This window comes from Microchirus variegatus, assembly GCF_963457635.1.
Source record: "Microchirus variegatus genome assembly, chromosome: 17".
Taxonomy (NCBI): domain Eukaryota; kingdom Metazoa; phylum Chordata; class Actinopteri; order Pleuronectiformes; family Soleidae; genus Microchirus; species Microchirus variegatus.
Window position 1 is genome coordinate 1,275,522 of NC_139818.1, and position 19,309 is coordinate 1,294,830.

General features: G+C 43.1%; 1 protein-coding gene across 1 annotated transcript; it reads right to left on the reverse strand.

The window, feature by feature from the left end:
• Positions 1 to 307: 307 nt before the first annotated feature.
• nol6 (nucleolar protein 6 (RNA-associated)) lies at positions 308 to 16,084 on the reverse strand. The gene is made up of 26 exons (XM_083903902.1): positions 15,961 to 16,084; positions 15,120 to 15,329; positions 14,825 to 14,941; positions 14,557 to 14,736; positions 14,280 to 14,448; positions 14,028 to 14,156; positions 13,737 to 13,903; positions 13,161 to 13,281; positions 12,996 to 13,054; positions 12,803 to 12,904; positions 12,596 to 12,711; positions 12,281 to 12,458; positions 12,051 to 12,173; positions 11,060 to 11,208; positions 7,314 to 7,389; positions 6,303 to 6,443; positions 6,050 to 6,167; positions 5,673 to 5,827; positions 5,414 to 5,577; positions 4,341 to 4,493; positions 4,135 to 4,232; positions 3,891 to 4,015; positions 1,544 to 1,633; positions 1,263 to 1,463; positions 579 to 680; positions 308 to 484 (listed from the first exon to the last, which is right to left on the reverse strand). Exons 1-26 carry the CDS (start codon positions 15,997 to 15,999, stop codon positions 335 to 337), a joined length of 3,432 nt encoding a protein of 1,143 aa, XP_083760028.1. The 5' UTR covers positions 16,000 to 16,084; the 3' UTR covers positions 308 to 334.
• Between the last annotated feature and the right edge of the window lie 3,225 nt (positions 16,085 to 19,309).

The window sequence follows — 19,309 nt, forward strand, 5'->3', positions numbered from 1 at the left end:
GCACTTTGGAATAAAGTGAGTAATTACAAACATCTTTATGTAAAAATAAACCGTGTTGATGGATAAAAACCAACATAACTCACCTGGTTTTCTTTCATTAATGAGTCTTTGACGTTTCTCAGACAACAGGAACACGATGAGGTGTCGCTGCTCACTGACCTGATCACACTCACAGGAGGTCAGAGGTCACAGAGGTTTTTAAACATTAAACCATTTACAAACACGGTGATGTATAAATGTAACACAGTAACACACAGCGATGTAAAAGAAGAGAGCAGACGTGTATTTATTCAACATTGAACACAGCTACATCACAAACTTTAACAGCTCTTTTTTAAAACGACCACTTCTCAGTCCTGGCCTCCACCGACTTCACCAAACCCTTCCCCAGGACCCTGAAGTCGTCCAGGATGGCCTCCACGTTAGGAAGCATGCTCACGTCTTCTCCAGTCACCTGCGCACAGCGAGCGGACACCTGCGACGTCTGCGACCAAGGGAAAGAAGTTAAAGATTAACGTTAACGAAATTAAACGGATGGAAGACGACGAGGCAACGATGGAGCTGAAATCTGCCGTCACCTTGAAAGGCATCGATGTGAACGCCTTTGGTTTCCATAAAACTGCGATCACCGTTCCACCGTACGGATCGCAGAAGAAGAGAGCGAGGTCCCCGAACGCCTCCTGGAAACGTACACAATTTAATGACTGTTGTTGCCTTAATCTAAGGGGAAAACAATAAGTCTAATAGTCTTTTTAAATCTGTATCAACATGTAGTGATTAATATCTGGAGATTTTGGAACTGTGAATGCTGTGGATCATGTGATGTACTGGTCGTGCACATATTCTTAGGTTGCATTCATGGGAAGAGAAGAGTTTTCTTATGACATCAACAGCTGTGATGTTCTTGCTTTAAATGAAAACACCTTCTGTACCATCCTCTCAAAAACTATGGACCCTCATGTGAAGGATGAAGTGCTAGAAGATGGATGGATGGATGGATGGATACCAGAAAGCAGAGAATTAGAGCTTTGCGCCTGTAGCATCTCAGGATTTCTGCAGAACAACTGTCCAAGCTTCACCAGCACATACCATAATTCCTCAGCAGTTGAATTACTGCCAGATATGGAACGTGAACGTTTTCTTGGAAAAACAGGGGCAGAAGAACTCACTCCCTGAACATTTTTTTTGCTAATTCCACAGCCATAAAATCAACATAAATCCATGCAGCCTGAACATCATGACGATCATTATGTCAGACTCACCCTGAGCTCTGTGAGGTACAGTGACACCGGGTTATAGTCGATGACGGGCAGAGCTCCTCCAGGCAGGATCTTACCGCTCGACCTGGTGCCTCTGCTGAAGTTGATGGAGGGAGCGTCCACTGCTTGACTGAGCAGAGGAACCTGTTTTGGGTCCAGTTGAATCAACACGTCGTAGTCTTCCAGAGGAGGACGCATCAACACCTACACAAGAAACACAAATATATCTGAGTTACAGTACGACGCAGTGAAGAGGTGAATGAGTGAGTGAGTGAAGTACTGACCCTGACGTCTTGTATCTGGCTGCCGTCCATCAGCTGAGACTCCAGCACCTTCAGACTCTCTGCAGCCACGATCATCACACGCTGCAGCATCTGAGACCACGACAGGAAACGACTCAGTGAGGAAAGACAATAAGACAAATATAATCCAGCACTGGGAATATAATCCCATTTCTAACACCCTGAGATAGTATCCAGGCAAAAAAACACTGCCAATAATAAGATGACACATATTAAACGCAGAGTAATTATAACAAGGAGCAGCTTATTTCCACCCTGTTGATCAAAACACACCCTTAACTTTTCTTATTTTTGCTTGAGGGGGAAACGTTTCATAGACGAGACGTTCAGATATAGCTTTTCTCAAATCGAAATCGTAGGAGTGAGAATCGCAGGTTAACTCACGATACCAATAATATCATGATACAACAATTATGTGATAGTCAGTATACTGCATGACAATCATACAGCGATACATCACAATATCTTTCTAACTAAAGAAAACAAAACGTTAACCTGAAAACTTCAAAGTGCAGGATTTCTCCATTTATTCATAACACAATGAAAGGTCAAAGGTTAAGGCATGTGTTGAACGTGGATGGATCGTCTCTTAGCATAGTTTTCTCCACCTTTATACTGATGTAAACTCATATCATTAGATACAGATACATAAATATATAATTCATCCGAGAGAAATGGTACATGAACAGTTAAAGTGACCCTTCAGTGGATAATCTGTCCTCCAAGTACAAGAACATTTGTTTTGAATGTGGACTGTGGTCTTGGACAGATGAGTGGAATTATAATCCATGTTCATCCATTAAAGATAATGTTCCTTCAAACCGGCTGAATTCAGTGGTCATGGTCAGTGTTTCGCTGACACAAAGTATTTTGTGAATCCACAAAGGAATGAACAAGTGTCCATTACATTCATTCCACCACACTCTGCCCCCTAGTGGTCATTCGGATGCACTGACACATGCAATTATTTTACTGATTAATAGAGTATTTGTTTGGTCCATAACCTTTTAGAAAATGTTAAAATATGTCGATTGTTGTTCCCTAAACCTCAAAAATGATGATGATCTCAAATGTCTTTGTTTCGTCCACAAACCAAAAGTGATTCAGTTTTAATGACTTCTTTGTTTTATGGAGCAAAGAAAGCAGAAAATATTCATATGTAAAAAGAGAGCTTGTTTTACTCACGCTAACCGATTCATCCATTATCAAAATAGTGGATTTAATTAGTAATTAATGGTTCATCTATGTAGGCCTAGATTATTCAGCTGTGCAGGCCTGTTTTTTATGGTAGGTACAACATATGAATTGTTTCTTATTTCTTTGCTTCATTGAACAAAGAAAATAATAAAAACTGAATAATTCTGATATTTGAGAACATAATTTTGAGGTTACTAGTGATCACATTATCTAGAAATCAAGTGTTCCCTTAGTGAAGGTGGACGTGTGTGGATTTAATCCAAAGAAGATAAAACAGGAGTCATCCTGTAGTTTGTAATTAGACAAAGTAAATTAACTCCATGATGACGTCAGGGAGACAAAGTTCCTGCCAAAGTCCCAGCGTTATAAAAGGAGGACGCTGGCTGGCAGAGGTTCAGTGTTAATGTTGTGTTGGTAGGGGAGCGAGGTGAGGTGAGCCACAGAGAGAGAGCAGGAAACTGATCTGGGTCAAGCGTGCACCATGGGGAGCTGCTGTGTGTTTGTTTTCTGTGCACTTCTGTGTGCAGCTGGACTCACTCGCATCCAAACAGAGGAAAACAAAGCCAAACATCTGCCTTATTTCACCACGTCAGGGAACGCCAACGAACAGCAACTGGTGAGTTAAACCAAGGGCTTTTTAAGGAACTCCTGAATGTATTTATTAATATAAGAAGTGTGTTTATGGTTTGCTATTTACCTTTAAACTAAAACATCATCTCTGCGCTCCCAGATCAGTGATTTACACGAGGTGCTGGAAAAACTTCAGCACAATCAATATCAACCACTGAGAAAGAAGCATGGCTACCTGCCTTTGGTGAGTCATGCGACGTGTATGTAATGAAATCTGTGCGGAGAAAAATGCATTTCTTATCTCTTCTTGGAAACTCATTTGTATTGTTCACTTATGAACAGTCAAAGCATTCATCCGTCATCTTGTTCCAATACAGTGCGATCCAGGAGAGCTGTGTGCGCTGAGGAAAGGCTCCAGGATCGGGAAACTGTGCGACTGCTCTCTGCCAAGAACATGCAACTCTTTTCTACACCGATGTTTGTGATTCTGTTCGTTAAAAACTACCTTTTTTTGCAATTCTTTTATAAATATATATATATTTCTGTTTGTGTGTCCACTGACCTGTACACTGGGTGCTCTCTTGGTCCACAAAGACACCTTTTTGTCCTTAGGCGTAGCTATGAACATGACGGGCAGCGACTCCCTGGAGGCCATGAAGTCATTCTTGATTTCTGTGTAGTCCGTGGCTACACGTGACGACAAGGTGGACAACAATTCAGCAACACATACAAGCAGGAAGTTAAAGTATGTCACGTGTGCGTAAACAGAAGGAGGTCAGGAAGGATTTGTTTGTGTGTGCGCTTGCCTGTGAGCTGGTTGTTGAGGTTGACGACCAGTGGGCTGTTCCTCCAGTCAAAGGACGAGAGCAGATGAAGGAAGCGCAGGAAGCCCACCTGAGGGGAGCTGGAGGAACGAGGACAAACTCACTCAACACGAGCGACTGAACAAACACCGGGAAGTGAACACAATATTGACCGAAATGACTGAGAAAGAAGAAGAAGTGATATTAACCCAGGAGGAGTGAAAGGCGCAGGCTGCAGGAAGAGCGACGCCACCAGGAGGTCGGCCGCGTCTTCTGTGACGTCTTCACTGAAGAACTGAGCGCCGAGCCAACGTTTGGCCAGACGACAAACGGCACCGAAACTCGGGTGCTGCTGCTGCAGCCTGAAGACACAAAAACAGGTCAAAATGTATGAAAGAAAGGACTAATTATATATATATATATATATGTATATATATATATATACATATATATATATATATATATATAATATATATTATATTATATATAATAATAAAATCATGGGGAAACTCACTTACAGACTACATTTAAAAGAAGAAGAGTTTCATATGGGCTGGGAAAAATGGCTCAACTATATAATATAATATAAAATAAATAAAATAAAAAGGAAAGAATGTAGAAACTTGCACATGCAATATAAAATTGATTCCTCAGTGGCCTTTTTTTCTATTATTATTCTCTGGGTGATTTTGTGTGTTGGGGGGGGATTACAACTTGTATTTGTTCTCGTCTTTTTCTTTTATTTATAAATATGATGCATAGAGAGTATTATTGTGTGATGTTCTGTACATTTGTCCGATGTGAATCTTCAATAAAAGCTCCAGAATTTATAAAAAAAACAAAAAGGTGGACACATGCTGGCATAGAGATGACAATAAAACATGAAAGAAGAGTCAGTAAAAGCTGAAGATTTCACTGCATGCTCACACATACGTGAGATTTATAAGCTCTGAGAATCTGTGTTCACTCAGCGTATGGAAAAATGGACTAAACCAGAACAGCATGGATTTACAGAGAGATAAAAAAAAGAATGTTAGGTTGAAAACTACATTGCGCATTCTTGAGTCCCATGTGCCCAGTTGAGATGAGATCAAACTAAAGCATATGTTAGTCATAGAAGAAGATAAAGGTATTTGATGAATGTGTTGTTTGAAAGATTCTCAAAGCTTTTATACCAAGAATCACCTGAGACATTAAAATAGAGCCGTGTAAAGAGGTCGAGCAAAGTCGGCTACAGAAGTCCTGACACAAATGGATAAAACCATATTTTAATCAGTGTTACCCGTGTAATGTGCTTGTGAGCAGAGGCTTGTGGATGGTGAGCGTCTCCAGAGCCTGAGCCTCTTCGTTGTCCCTCACGATCAGAAGTCCGGCCTCGTTCATGCTCTCCCTCAGCACCTGAGGCTCCCGATGATAAGCCACCTGGATGCGGAACAGCAGGCCGTCCTAGACGCAGACGAGGAGCAAACAAAAGATAATTTAAATAAACAATACTGTAGAGCAAAGTTTCCTGACAATGTGAAACACGTACACAAACCCACCTTCCAAACATCCAGGTGTGTGGCACAGGGCCTGCACGTATAATCATGGTGCTTCTTCAGCAGCTCTGCCAGACTGATGTGGAACGCTGCTCGGATGTGACGGATGGCGACGCGGTCGTGAGGCCACTTCCCACTGCCCTCCATGTGACAAATCACTGTAATGAATGGGGAAAATAGTGAAGATAACTCTTCATAATGGTTCATCTATACAGTGCTTTTCTAGTCTAGATGACCACAACATGGCACCTCAGCAACAAGACTCACAGAATCAGGGATTAAACTCTTGTATGTAATATTTAAACGTAGTTATCAACATATTTTATTGGTATTTCTGCCTTCCGTTGTCTTTTGACAGAGACATTGATTGAGGCACTAACCTGTGACAGGTGTGACATAAGCAGGACACGGTTTGCCTTCCTTTGGCAACAATGACCTGGAAACCTTTTCTCTCTCAAAGAAGGAATAATCCAGCTTCAGTGGTTGAGGCGGAAAAACCTGCAGGGCACAGCCAAAAAAACAAATTAACTACTTATAGAATAATCACAAATATCAATACATTAAAACAACAAATTAGGATTAAAATGGAGCTGCTAAAAATACTAATCCTTAAAACAAAGAGGTTTCCTTTACCTGTGTGTATCTGAGAGCAGGGTGAGCTCCTTGCACTGCTGTGATGGAGAGGGGAAGACCTTCCAGCTGCCACAGTTTCCTACTCAGGTCATCGTACGACTGAACCACTCGCAGACTCTCCTCCTCTCCTGTACTCGGCACCTGAGGACCGAAACACACAAGACATTAACAGATAATCAAAACAGTGTGTGCACAGGGTTTGTTTTTGGGCAAAGTTCACTGTACCCAAATAATCCTATCATGATAATAGTGAAAAATAGATTTTATGTTTTTATATCTATGACAAACATACACAATAGCAGATCTGTATTCCTCAATAGTGGTGTCTGTTAGTAAGTTTTGGATGACTAGAGAATAGTTCACAAACGAAATACAGTATAAAAATGTGAAAAAAGAAATTAAAAGTATATGTGTATAAAAAATAAAACAAAAAAGCCCCAAACAATGTGCATGAATCCTTCACAAGAGAATTTAAGACTTGATGTTCTTAATAAATCCTCAAACATATATACACTACACACACACACATATATATATATATATATATATATGTATGTGTATATACACATATATATATACAAATATATACACACATCTATACACACATATGCATATATACATACATACATGCATATATGTAATACACATATACACAAACATATGTATATATACACATATATATACATATGTATATATACACATATATATACATATGTATATATACACATATACACATACATATATATATAGATATATACACATATATATATATAGATATATACACATACATATATATAGATATATACACATACATATATACATACATACACACACAAACACACACATGCACATATATGTATATATATATATATATTAATGTGTTAATATAAAATATGGTAAAGCCAAACAATATCAAAAATGTTGTTCCTCTTAAGGAAAATACATTATGTTAAATTTAAGTAGCTTTACTGTGAATTTAAGAAAAAAAAAAATACACCAACGTGGGTTTACCTCATTTCCCGTTTTGATGACGTCATCCACCATCGCCCCCATATAGCGCATACAGGACTCGGGGACATCTGCATGTCTGATGGACAATAAATACATGATGCGTTTATTTATTATTTAAAAGAAGCGATGCTTCAAAAAAACCCACACCTGCACCCACATCACCGTCACCACATCATCTGAAGTGACAAAGGTCGCACGGTTCTTTATTTATTGTCATTATATTGCAAAAAAAAAACATTTTCCGGTGACACTCAGCGCTAGCATTAGCTAGCTTGCTAGCGTAAAAACAGAGAGAGGACGGGAGACATGAAGCGCGCGGGGAGGAGACGCAGCTCCGTGTGGGACTGTTTCGAACAAGTGGGCAACTTCGTCCGCTGCATGAAATGTGAGGCCATGCTCAAGTACTGCGGCGGAGCCACCAGCTCCATGATGCACCACATGAGCCGGCACCATCCGTCCGCGTCGCCGCCGGACGAGGACGAGAAGCCGCTGGTGTGCGCCGCGCAGTGCCCGGAGGAGGAGAGCTCCGCGCACGCTGACATCATGCAGGTTTCCGTTCTGTCTCCCAGCGTCAGCGTCACGGGCAACTCGCACGAGCGCGACTACGGCGAGCGGAAGCGCCTGAAGCGCAGCTCCGTGTGGGACATCTTCATCAAAGTGGACGACGAGGTCCACTGCACGCTGTGCGACTCCAAGCTCAAGTACAGGAGCAGCACCACCAGCATGATATACCACATCAAGAACAAGCACCCGGACACCATGCCCAACGACGGCGTGTCCATGGCAACGCACGCCGAGGTGACGGAGCTCATCTCCAGGATGGTGGAGAAGGACATGCTTCCCATCAGCGTGGTCAACGGCGAAGGCTTCCGAGAGCTCCTCGCGTTCACGGTGCACAACTACAAAATGCCTTCTGCGGGCGACATCACGCGCCTCATCGAAGGCCACTTCCACGAGAAGGTGGAGGAGCTGGTGGTGCAGCTGAGCCGAGTGGAGAAGGTGGCTCTCACCGCCGAGTTCTGGACCGCGCTGCCGTTCCAACGCTACATCACCGTGTCCTGCTCGTTCATCACGGACGACTGGCAGGGCAGGTCGGCCGTGCTGCAGACGCACAAGCTCTCCACCGACGGTCAACCCACCGCGGACGGCATCACGCAGAGGCTTATGGGTACCGCGAGGACGTGGGGCATCACGGGGAAAGTGACGGCGTGCGTTCACAACGACACGCAGGACGTCGTCTCGGGCCACGCCTGGGTCACATGGGACTACGCCACCTGCTTTGCCACGACGCTGCAGCGTGCGGTCAGCGACGGCCTGAGCGAGTACCTGGTCCGCATCATCGTCGCGGCGGGGAAACTGGCCAAGCACTTCAGTCACAACATACTGCCGAGTCAGGCGCTGGAGCAGAAACAGGTCCAGATGTGTCTGCCACAGCACAAACTCATCCAGTCCAGCAAAGCCAGGTGGGACACCATCTGTGACATGTTCGAGCGCTTACTCGAGCAGAGGTGGGCCATAAAGGCCGTGCTCTCCGACCGCACCGTCACCAACAAACAGGAAGCCCAGACCCTGGAGATCGAAGACGACTGCTGGCAAATCATCGAGAACTTCACGCCCGTGCTGGCGACGCTGAAGTGGGCTACGACGGTCATCTCCGCCGAGACGGAGGTGTCCATTTCAAACATCTACCCCATCACGTTCAGCCTCATTCAGACTCACCTGGTACCAAGAGAGAACGACATCGAACAAGTGTCCGAGTTCAAGATCAAAGTTCAGATGTCTCTTAAACGATACATGGAGGTAGGGATGAGCGTCACACTGTGCTCGAGTTCAAACTACAGCTGCAACTAATGATTATTTACACAACTGATTAATTTACACCATGAACCCACCAGCGCTTGATTTAATGATTTCTTTGTTATATGGAGCAAAGAAACTGGAAAATATTCACATTTACGGAGCTGAAAAATCAGAGAAAATAGTTGAAGATTAATTTCGTAATCACTTAATAAAGACAGCAGTTACTAAGGCTACATCCATAGTACTTTTCAAATTAAAACAATCTGCAGCTCAACAAGCATTTCAGCTCCAAAGCAGAAATAATCTGCATGCATGTGTCCGAAGAAAAGACGTCTTTTATAAATTCCACAATGGGCCGATTCCTTAGTTTCAGAAAATACGACTTTTGAGAAACACCAATGGTGTCAAAACGTCAAATCAAGGATTTCTGTATTGCGACTAAAGGCCACATTATACTTCTCCGACTGCGTAATGCGTTATTCCACTGTGTAACCACGGAGACCCCTCCAGCCTTCATAGTTCTCCGTCATGGTGCCGGATACGCACTGCAATTTCCCGCCCGATCAGTAGGGGTCGATACGCAAGGTTGTTGTGCTTCTGGCTACAGTGAGCAATGGCGTCCGAGAGAGAAAGACTGTTGTTGTTGCAGCTGAATAATATTGAAACAGTGGCCGTTTCTCACGTGAAATAAATATTTTTCTGTCCGGGAACGCAGTTTTAAGATCTTTGGAAGCGAGAAATTGGCCATTTAGAGTCTAAACATGTGCTGTTGTGTTAAGATATGACGTATTTACAGTTTGGCAACAACATTGTCGGCGGTGATCAGCTCCGCCTCTGTGGACGGCACAGAGCAGCGTTATCTCGGCCTGTCCTGAGGACCAATCACAGCCCTCGTCGTCTCCGTTGTCCCTTGATGGAGTGACGGACACTTACAAAATATTTTGTGCACTTTACGCAGGAGTATAAATTGGGCTTTAGTGAAACTGGAAGTTAAGTTTGCCAAGTCATAGCTCACGAGAACCAATCAGGAAGTGATGTGGTACCATTGCCCTGCGTTAGTGTAGTGCATGTGTGGACGTAGCCTCAGTGAAAGAACAATCTTCATCCTCTTCACATACAAAGCTCTCATGATGCTGATTTGACTGTTTTCAGGTGGACTCTCATGACCTGTCGTCCAAACCGGCGCTAATCGCCTCGATGCTGGACCCTCGTCACAAACACCTCAGCTTCCTCACGCCCACGGGGAGGTTGGCGGCGAAGGTGAAGCTGCACGAACTGGTTTCAAAGTTAGACGTGATCGCGACTATCGTGGGCACCAAGGACGAACAACACGAGACGCTGGTCACACCGGACATCAGCCAGGTGGCCATGCCCTCGCAAATGAGGAGCGACACCAAAAACACGATGATGCTTCTCCTCGGAGACAACTACAGCTCGTCGTACGCCACAGACTCTGAGGCTCAGGTGGATTACTACCTGAGGGACATCGCTCCATCACTGGACATCAACCCTCTTGACTGGTGGAAGGTCAACGGAGCACGATTCCCCAAACTGGCCACTCTGGCCCGACACTATCTGTGTGTACCCGGAGTGTCGAGGCCGTCTTTGTTGTCCGAGGCTGGACAAGCGTTTGCAACGATGCGCACGAGAGTGAACCCAGAGCACGTGGACATGATGATCTTTGTCAACAGGAATGTCTAACTCAATCGGTCATTGTTCAACAGTGTTTTAAAAGTGCACTCATTCTTGTAGCTACCATCACATGTCGAGTAGACGTCATTACACTCATCTACAGATCATGGAATCATCTGTAAAACATGACATCTGATCGTCTGTATTTATTAACACGGCTAGTATTAACTCGACAAAAACCCTGTATCACTATCAGTATTAATGTGATGACTGTTGTGTCTCAGTGTGATGTGCCAACATATGAAAGTACGTACAGCTGCAGCAGGTGTGCGATGATCTGTTTGGGGACCAGTCGTTTTTGGCACATGCTCTCGCCGTCCCACAGCACCGCCTCCGTGATGGCGCCGTCCTGGAAGCGACGCAGCTCAGAGCGGGAACCCCACAGCTCACGGAACTCGGCAGCCTAAGCAGAACAAACCAGCCGGTGTTCGTTATCAACGACTCGTTTGCACAAGCACGATAACAGAAAAATGACAGAGTGGAGCAACTCAACAAAAGGTCGATATGTGACCTTAAACGTACAGTATGGGAACAATAACAAAACACTTGTCTGAGTTGGTTCCGCTGTGCATTAACTATTTATGGGAAGAGCTTCAGTGGGAGAACGATGAGTCGTGACTCATTAATAACACACATACACAACAAAAAAATAACAAATAAAAGATAACACACTGGTCAACTACAAGTACTGAATATTTCCTTCCTGACTCAGACGGACAAAGCAGACGATGGGGACCAAAGAAGCTGTATTTTGAATAGAAATACGAATTTTTGTGCTTTAAAGAGCATGGGAAAGGTTTTGGCTAATGCAAGTACACGACTGAACGGAATATTATGTAAGTCTTGTCTTGTTTAGATTACTAAGTATTACAAATATTTATGGCAACACTAAACACTAAAAACAGGATGCTGAGCAGTTCTTAAAAAGATTTAGCTGGAGTGAAAGGAGTCAACACAACAGTAAGAAAAACCTTAACCCTAAAGGAGAAAAGAACGTGTTACTTTTAAGCATTTAACTCTTTGAAAACAGCTCTTATTAGATTAGGCTGGGTTTTGTTTCTTGTGTTAATTTACAGCTTTAATCTGTACTTCACAGGAGATAACTGGTCTTTTATTAAAGAAAAGCAAGTTCAATTTTTAAAAATGCTTATTGTGTTCACGTATTACAATCTTCGTTATTAAGATGACAACATAAAAAAAAACATAATTAATCAGTGAATATTATCACGGGGCAGGTGAGGATACCTTGGGACTGTCGGCAGCTGGGCCTCGCTCCAGCACAGATGCTGCCAGCTCCGGCTTCAACAGCAGACCAAAGGAGAGCGGAGGCTGGGCTTTGTGTTTGGGAGCTTCACTCCCCATAGACCACTGTGATCAAAATACAAATGGAATCAAGTTTTAGCCACTTATAATAATATATTTCAGCGCCGTCTAAAAGAGATGAAGCAAGTACTGTTAGTGAGACAGTGTCCCACCTCAGGGTCAGGAGAGAGGGAGTGGGTAAGAAGGCTAATCCTTTGACCCAGTCCTTGTTGAATCAGCGACAGTATAAACGGGAGCGCGGCATCTACATAGTTTCCACTCTGGTCCATCAGCTCATTGAGGAGATTGGCTTTCTTACAGGTGGACTGAAGCTTGACCAGCTCACATAACCTGAGTGGAAGATGAGAGAGAAACAACAGCTTATGTCGAGCACAAGATGGTTTGCATGTAATTAGCATCTGTTGCATTTGAGGAGCTTTATATGTTGCATGTGAACAGGACCCCTTAGGTGATAATAAGAGTCATACTGGAATACATGGTCACTTGTCCTGATCATGGGTTTGGGGGTCATGAGGAGGCTGTGGAAACCGTCCACTGTAGGATCGTCCCAGAACTGCATGGACACAGATGCCTCGTGCTGCACCTGAGAAGATGTTTTCATGAAAAAAATGATTAACAACTGTTGATTAACACAGAGGGAAAAATAACGACGTTTTAACACATCATTTGCATACGTGTTTGTAGGTACACGTGGTCATGTCGGCACACAGGTTGAGGTGTCCAGACGGATCCACGAAGACCACCTGGAAACCAGTGTGGAACTCTGCAAGAGACGGCTGCAGGGACAACAGAAACATGCTCATCACAATATAAAGAATCAATTAAAATACAAGGTTCATATTTTTAAATTCCTGCTCCATCACTCACAGCTGTAGAGTCAGAATCTTTGGCTAAGCTGATACCATTCACTGTCAGGTCTGTGGAGGCTGGGGGTTAAAAGGTTAAAAGTGTAAGTAAGTTTCAAGGAATTCAACACAGTTCAAATGAATGTCATATACTCTGTCTGACAGATCTGACATTTTAAACTCTTACCCAGAAAGTTCAAGCTGTTGCGCAGCAGCTGATAGGCGGTCATGGTGTTACTGACTCTGTGTGTGGTCAGCAGATAGGCCAACAGCATTGAAGCCAGGAAGCCATTAAAGCAACCAGTGCCCTGTGAGACAACGAGAGGTCAAAACAGAGGTCAATAAAATAATCAACAAGGAGAATTAAAGCTCTGTGTAATAATAGGTAAACAAGCGTTATCAGAGTAGATACAAGCAGGGTCCAAAAACATGTGAAAAATGCCTGCAATGTGTTTTTTAAAACAAGATGCTTGGGGGTCAAACTCCTGATGTTACCATGCAACCAAACTCTGGGAGCTACTGAGATGACTGTGAAGCTGCTGTAGCCTCACTGAATAATTGATTCAAATCAAAACTAAGACAATTATCCAGATACCAGGTACCAGATTTACACAAAGCTGCTCGATGCATTGAGGCAAAACAAGCAGTCACATTCAGGAGCTTTGTCTGGACGATGGCCAAAGTCTCAAAAGATGTTCTGTAAGTGGATTTATTTTTTCATTACTATGCTGTGTGCGTGCATCTCCACTAAATACAACCTTACCTGGTCAAGCTCTCTCTGCCGCAGCCAGACTTTGAGCAAAGACACTCCTTCAGGGAAAGCTGAACACTGGGAGCTGACGGCAGAAAGAAATAGCAGGTGAGCCCTGGGCAGCAGATCCCCCAAAACAGAGCTGTTGTAATGTGGAGTGGGAGGTTCACTGGTCTCTGCTAGAAGAAACAAGAAAAGAAAACAAAGACAAGGAAAATGCTTTGATTGAAGAGATATTTTCAACACAGCAGCTGCTGCTAAAGATAATGGTGATGGATTATACCGAATAAGAGTTAGCCTTACCAGACTGGGATGTCTGTAATCCAGTGTACCAATCTGTGCGGATGTTATTCCTCTGGGGATGGAAACGATTGGGCTTGAAGAAGCCAGGAGGAGGACAGGCATGAAGACGCACGGTGAAGCTGGAAGAGTCTTAAAGGAACAAAAACAACACAATCACAAACTGATGAAAACATAAGTAAAAACATAACTGCTCAATATGCACATGATGATACAATGAGTTAGAGCTGAAAGGCAGTATAAATAAGTAAATACCTGGAGGAGTCAACAGCAGAACGGGTCGCAGTCGATTCCCATGGAGACAGGAAAAACGCATTGGTCCGATGTCATCGCAGGATGTGAGATGCTGGGCCAGGCCGGCGAGGTAGAGAGCCCTTTTTCTTGGATACCTCTGATTCAAGAAGTCCTTCGGCTGGAGGACGTCCTAAAAACACAAAGAACGAGCAGACGGAAGACGCCAGTGTCTCTTAGAATCTAAGACTAAATTCAGTGTGATGTTCTCAAGGTTTCAAACAGTGTCTTTAAGACTTACAGCTGGGATAGTGACAGCCAGGTCCACCATGACGCGTGGTTTGGTGCAGGTGCCCAGAGGGTAACTGCCGATCAGATCCACAGAAGCAGGAGGTGCCATGTGGAACTTGCCCTTTGTTGTTTTGGGCACCAGCAGAAACGGAATCTTAACTGCATCAGACAGCCAAGACGAGTCATTCACCTGAATACACAGATAGTGAAGTAAACAATGGTTATTTGTGCAGAGATTAATGAAGTCACCGTGTTTTCTGAGTCATAGTGCTACAAACCTCCACCATTGGAGAATCTGGCACCATCTGGAGCAGTTTGGTGAGCGTCTGAACAAAGGAATCGATTTGCAGTTTCCTGTGCTCACTGAGGGCAACCTCTTTGAGCAGCTCCTCCATCTGTTATTGATGACAGATATTAAGTGGGCGAGTGAAAGTTTACCATTTACAATTTACAATTAAATCCGTAGCATCGCTAGTAGTTTTGACCAATCGAAGGGCAGTTAAGAGAGTTGAGAGGGAGTGGGTGGACGGATGGAATCTCAGTTCAAAAACCCATGTAACAATCAGGCCTCACCTGCATTTTCAGCAGACTGCAGTGAAACAAGCTCTCTGCCTCCTTCAGCTGGTTCAGCTCCTCTGCAGAGGGAGGTCTGTACAGGTCACTGCGGGACATCTTCACCGGGTGATACGTCACCTCCTTCTCATCACTGTCGGGTTTGCTCCGCTTGGCTTTAACAGGAGCGTCGCTGTCCTCCTCCTGAGAGGCATTTGAGGGAATCATCTTCTGGAAAAGGACAACAGGGAATATCATTGAGGACATTTGCAAACTTCAGAGGTGTGAGGTCCCTGACACCTAGGTGATACCATGCAGATGGTCCAGCAGTTAAACGGTTTTAACGGCCTGTCTTTTATCACTGACCTCATTCATTTAAACTCAAAGCCATCTTTTAACCTAACCTTCCATCTAGTGCTATACAATATATGCAATGTCCTGGTCTTGTTGTCTTCTGGGTGATGTTATTGTTCATACTGTACATGTCTGCCTCAGTGCTTAATAAATAAATATAACTTACTTACTAAAATGCAGCTACAGAAGTGAACAGATAGCATTTAAATAAAACTATTAAGACTACATTACTAATGAATAATAATCATGATGAACTACTTTGGGTCGCCTCCTCAATACAGTTAAAGCGCTGTAACAGTTACGTGTGTTCTTTGCCGTTTTTACTGCATTTGCTAATCTGTGTTAGCAAGAATGAAGTCACGATAAAGTTAGGAAATAACAACAGGGGAAGTTTGTTGGTGTAACGTGTTCCAAAGCGTGGAAGTAAAAAAGCAGCGCATACGTGTACGGTATGCTACACGGTAGTTAGCCTAGCAGCTAAAGTCCCGATAATCGTCACGTAACTCACCTCTTCTTCGTCTTCTGTCGCCGGCTGCTTCTTCTTCATCTGTTCCGCTGACAGAACGATGATAATCTCAGAGACGTGAAAAGTTATCGATAAACACCGCTCTCGCTGCTTCGCCTCTCACATGTGCAGAGGGTCACTCAAACATGTTACCAGGCAAAATATGTGTCTGATTGGAGCACGAGGGGCTGTGGTGAGCTCTGATTGGCTGCGCGGCTTGTTGGGTGTGACGTCAGGTTTAGCAAGATAGGTTGCAGGAGCACCGTAGACGCCATGCTGCTCCGGTCTCCGGGCCCTTCGCAACGATACGTCAACTTCGCCGCCATATTGATCCGGGCAAGAAGATCATTATTTAAGTCTTCTTTTTATGAAAATAACGATTTTTACCGTTTTACTATGTGAATCAGTTGATTTTAGATTAAAGGGTATATATAAGAATATAATGCAATCACTGTGTTCTAAAATTGTAATAATAATGATGAAAAGGTAGTGAGCAGCAACCAAATAAATAAATGAATCCTTGTCATTTTTTTTGTCTTCTTTTTTATTTTTCCATTTTCCCCGATGATGACTGATGATTAGAGTTTTTACAGTTCTTTATGACAACAAATAATTCAGTGTTCATGTCTAGAAGTGAGAGCAATTATAGAAATATAATATAATTGACATGTATTTGTTTTTATATTGCCATCTGCATCCGTTGGAAAGCTGTATTTAGTTTTTATTAGTTAAAAAATAATCTATTGAAAGCTGACATTGTTACCAAATAGCGTTTCTAACATATAAATAAAGTTATTTGAATTGAACTGAATCAATATTGGCTTTCACTATGTTAGAGAAACTTCAGGTTTTAACCATTCATTTTATAAAACCATACTTTAAATTAGTTTACTGGCCATTATGTCTCACAAAAGCAGCATAATTTCATAAATGGCTGCAGTCATAAAGTGTTATTTCTTACAGTATGATCATTCCTTTATAATGATAGCTCACTTTTCTCAGTAATGTTCTTGGACTGAATCAATGGTGGGACCTGAGGTCGTCGATCTCTGGTCACGTGAAAACAGTGGCACACTTCTTCTTCTCTGAAGGTTCTTTTCCACTGTCAGGTGATCCTTCAGAGAAATGTCCTCAAATAAAACCATTGTGTCCAGCTCTCTGCGTCTCCTCCTGACCATGTTCAGACTCTAGAGGTAAAACAGTGTCTTCATAAATGTGTAGGAACAAGTCTGCAAAGGTTCTCAGTCCATTCCTCGACACATTTTCTACTGCTTTATCCTCCACTTTAGGGTCGTGGGAGGAGCTTGAGCCGATCCTAGCTGAAATACAGTGAAAGTCAGGGTCCATCCTGTCCAGGTCGCTGGTCCACTGCAGGACCAACATACAGAGATGAAGCAGCTTTCACCCTCACACTCACACCGTGTGTCTTCGAGAGTGTCCGTGTTTTGTTGAAGAAGTTCCACCTCTCAACTCAAGAGGCTTCTTCAACTCTTCAGAAAGATGCGTGTTTCATTTCTACTTTGAAACTCTGCAGGTTAATCCTTGGAGCTGGTTAACGGTGGCAGCGTTTTGGGCTTGGTAAACTTTGATTCTAGTTTGGAAAGTCCATTTGTCTTCCTGGGAATGGCTTTTGTGAAGTTATGGTTCGCAACCTTAGGTCTAACTAAATATATTCTGTTTTTATTTTCTACTTCCGCTTCCTTTTCCCGTACTGAATGGGACAAAACCGGCAGCAATTTCCCTTGAACAGGTTTGGGAACTAAACTTCCTGTCGGCTTTTTCCTCTGGTTGGTCGTTGGTGGAGGACGAGGACTTATACCATTAGAGTGTTTGTCGCTGCCAGGCTTCTTAGGAGTGGTTTCCTTATCAGGTCGCTTTGGAGAAAGGTTTGTTTGGCCCTTGCCGTTGCATTGATGGTTGACTGTCGTTTCTGTTTCTTGTGCTGGGACCTGAACACCTTCAGCTTCCTGTCAGACATGAACACAGATATCTTACAAATACTGACACAAACAACCTCAGGACATCCAGACGAGACAAGTCGAGAGCAGCTTACCTGTTGTGAAACAATGAGGTAAGTTTGGGGAGTCGCGCTGACAACAGGAATACTCCCTTGAGCCCAGGGATCGCACGGAGCTGGGAAAGGCTCCGTGTCTTCAGGTTTAGGCGTGTCCTCGGGTTTGTCACCTTCATCTGGGCACATGATTTGTTGCTCTAAAATGTGCGTGAAGTAGCTTTCGGCCCAAGACGTACAATACGGTACGAGCTTCGGAGCAAAGACAAGCGACGTTAATTACATTACTGATTATTGAAGTCAAAACAAAAAGCATGCAGATGAAGATCTTTACCTGGACTTTAACGTGTGCCTTCAAACAGCCTTCCATGACCTTGTTCAGCAGATCGTCCATAATCTCGCCCACTATGTCGTCTGTTTCTTCTTGTCTTAACGCCTTTATCCATTGGCTCTTCGTTAAACGACCGGGAACAATAAAATCCGGGTCTTGCGCCGAAGGCTCGCTTTCCTTGCTCGCTTGACGACTTGAGCGAGGCATCTTTCCTCAGACGCTGTCATAGAAACAGTTTTTAAAAACAAACTAAAAAACACAAAAACGCAGCCTTTACGTTGGCATAAACCAACTGACCAGGAAATGTGAAAACGCAAAAGTGTGAACGCTGAGTGACACCGTTGTCTTTGATCTATGTGCAATCAAAGGCAGATGAGGTTACCTGAAGACAAGAACATGGACACTGACTTCACACCAATTCACTCTGACATGGATTATTATGTATTCTTTTTTGTTTGTCAACAGCATGAAGAAGGAAGAAATTATACAATATTTAGATTGTTGTTGCATTGTTAGATATTGAACGGCCTTTGCAGAGATTTTCTCTGAGTGCTTTCAATTATTTAAAACTTAAGACTTAATACACACATACTGATTGAGAAGAACATTTCTTATAAGATGAATATATAAGATTATATGTGTATAGTATTATTTAAAGTTGCAATATGTAAGAATGTGGCACAAAACAGTTACTACACTCAAATTAAAAATAAGGAGGTCTTTAAGGTTTCATTTTCAGACGTAACTGGTTGCTAGGCGGCTGAGGCTCTACTGACTGCAATGATAGGTAGACGGCGGTAGGTGGCGCCACATGACAAAACATGATTTCAAAACGTAAACATGATTTGCAGTCTGCAAAATATATTTTTTTATGCAAATATTTTGGCTGTACAGTTGTTGTTAGTGAAACAGTTTTTTTGTTGAGTCTCTGTGACATATCAGGAGGATTTTATGGCCAGTTGCTTTAGATTTCTTACATAATGCACCTTTATAATGTCTTCATAACTTCA

Excerpts from the sequence above, each read along its gene's own strand:
- nol6 (XM_083903902.1), bottom strand. The coding sequence starts at position 15,999 with ATGAAGAAGAAGCAGCCGGCGACAGAAGACGAAGAAGAG. Across the intron at positions 14,449-14,556 it reads TGGCTGTCACTATCCCAGCT|GACGTCCTCCAGCCGAAGGA; the intron begins GTAAGTCTTAAA and ends TTGTGTTTTTAG. Across the intron at positions 5,828-6,049 it reads TTATGTCACACCTGTCACAG|TGATTTGTCACATGGAGGGC; the intron begins GTTAGTGCCTCA and ends CATTCATTACAG.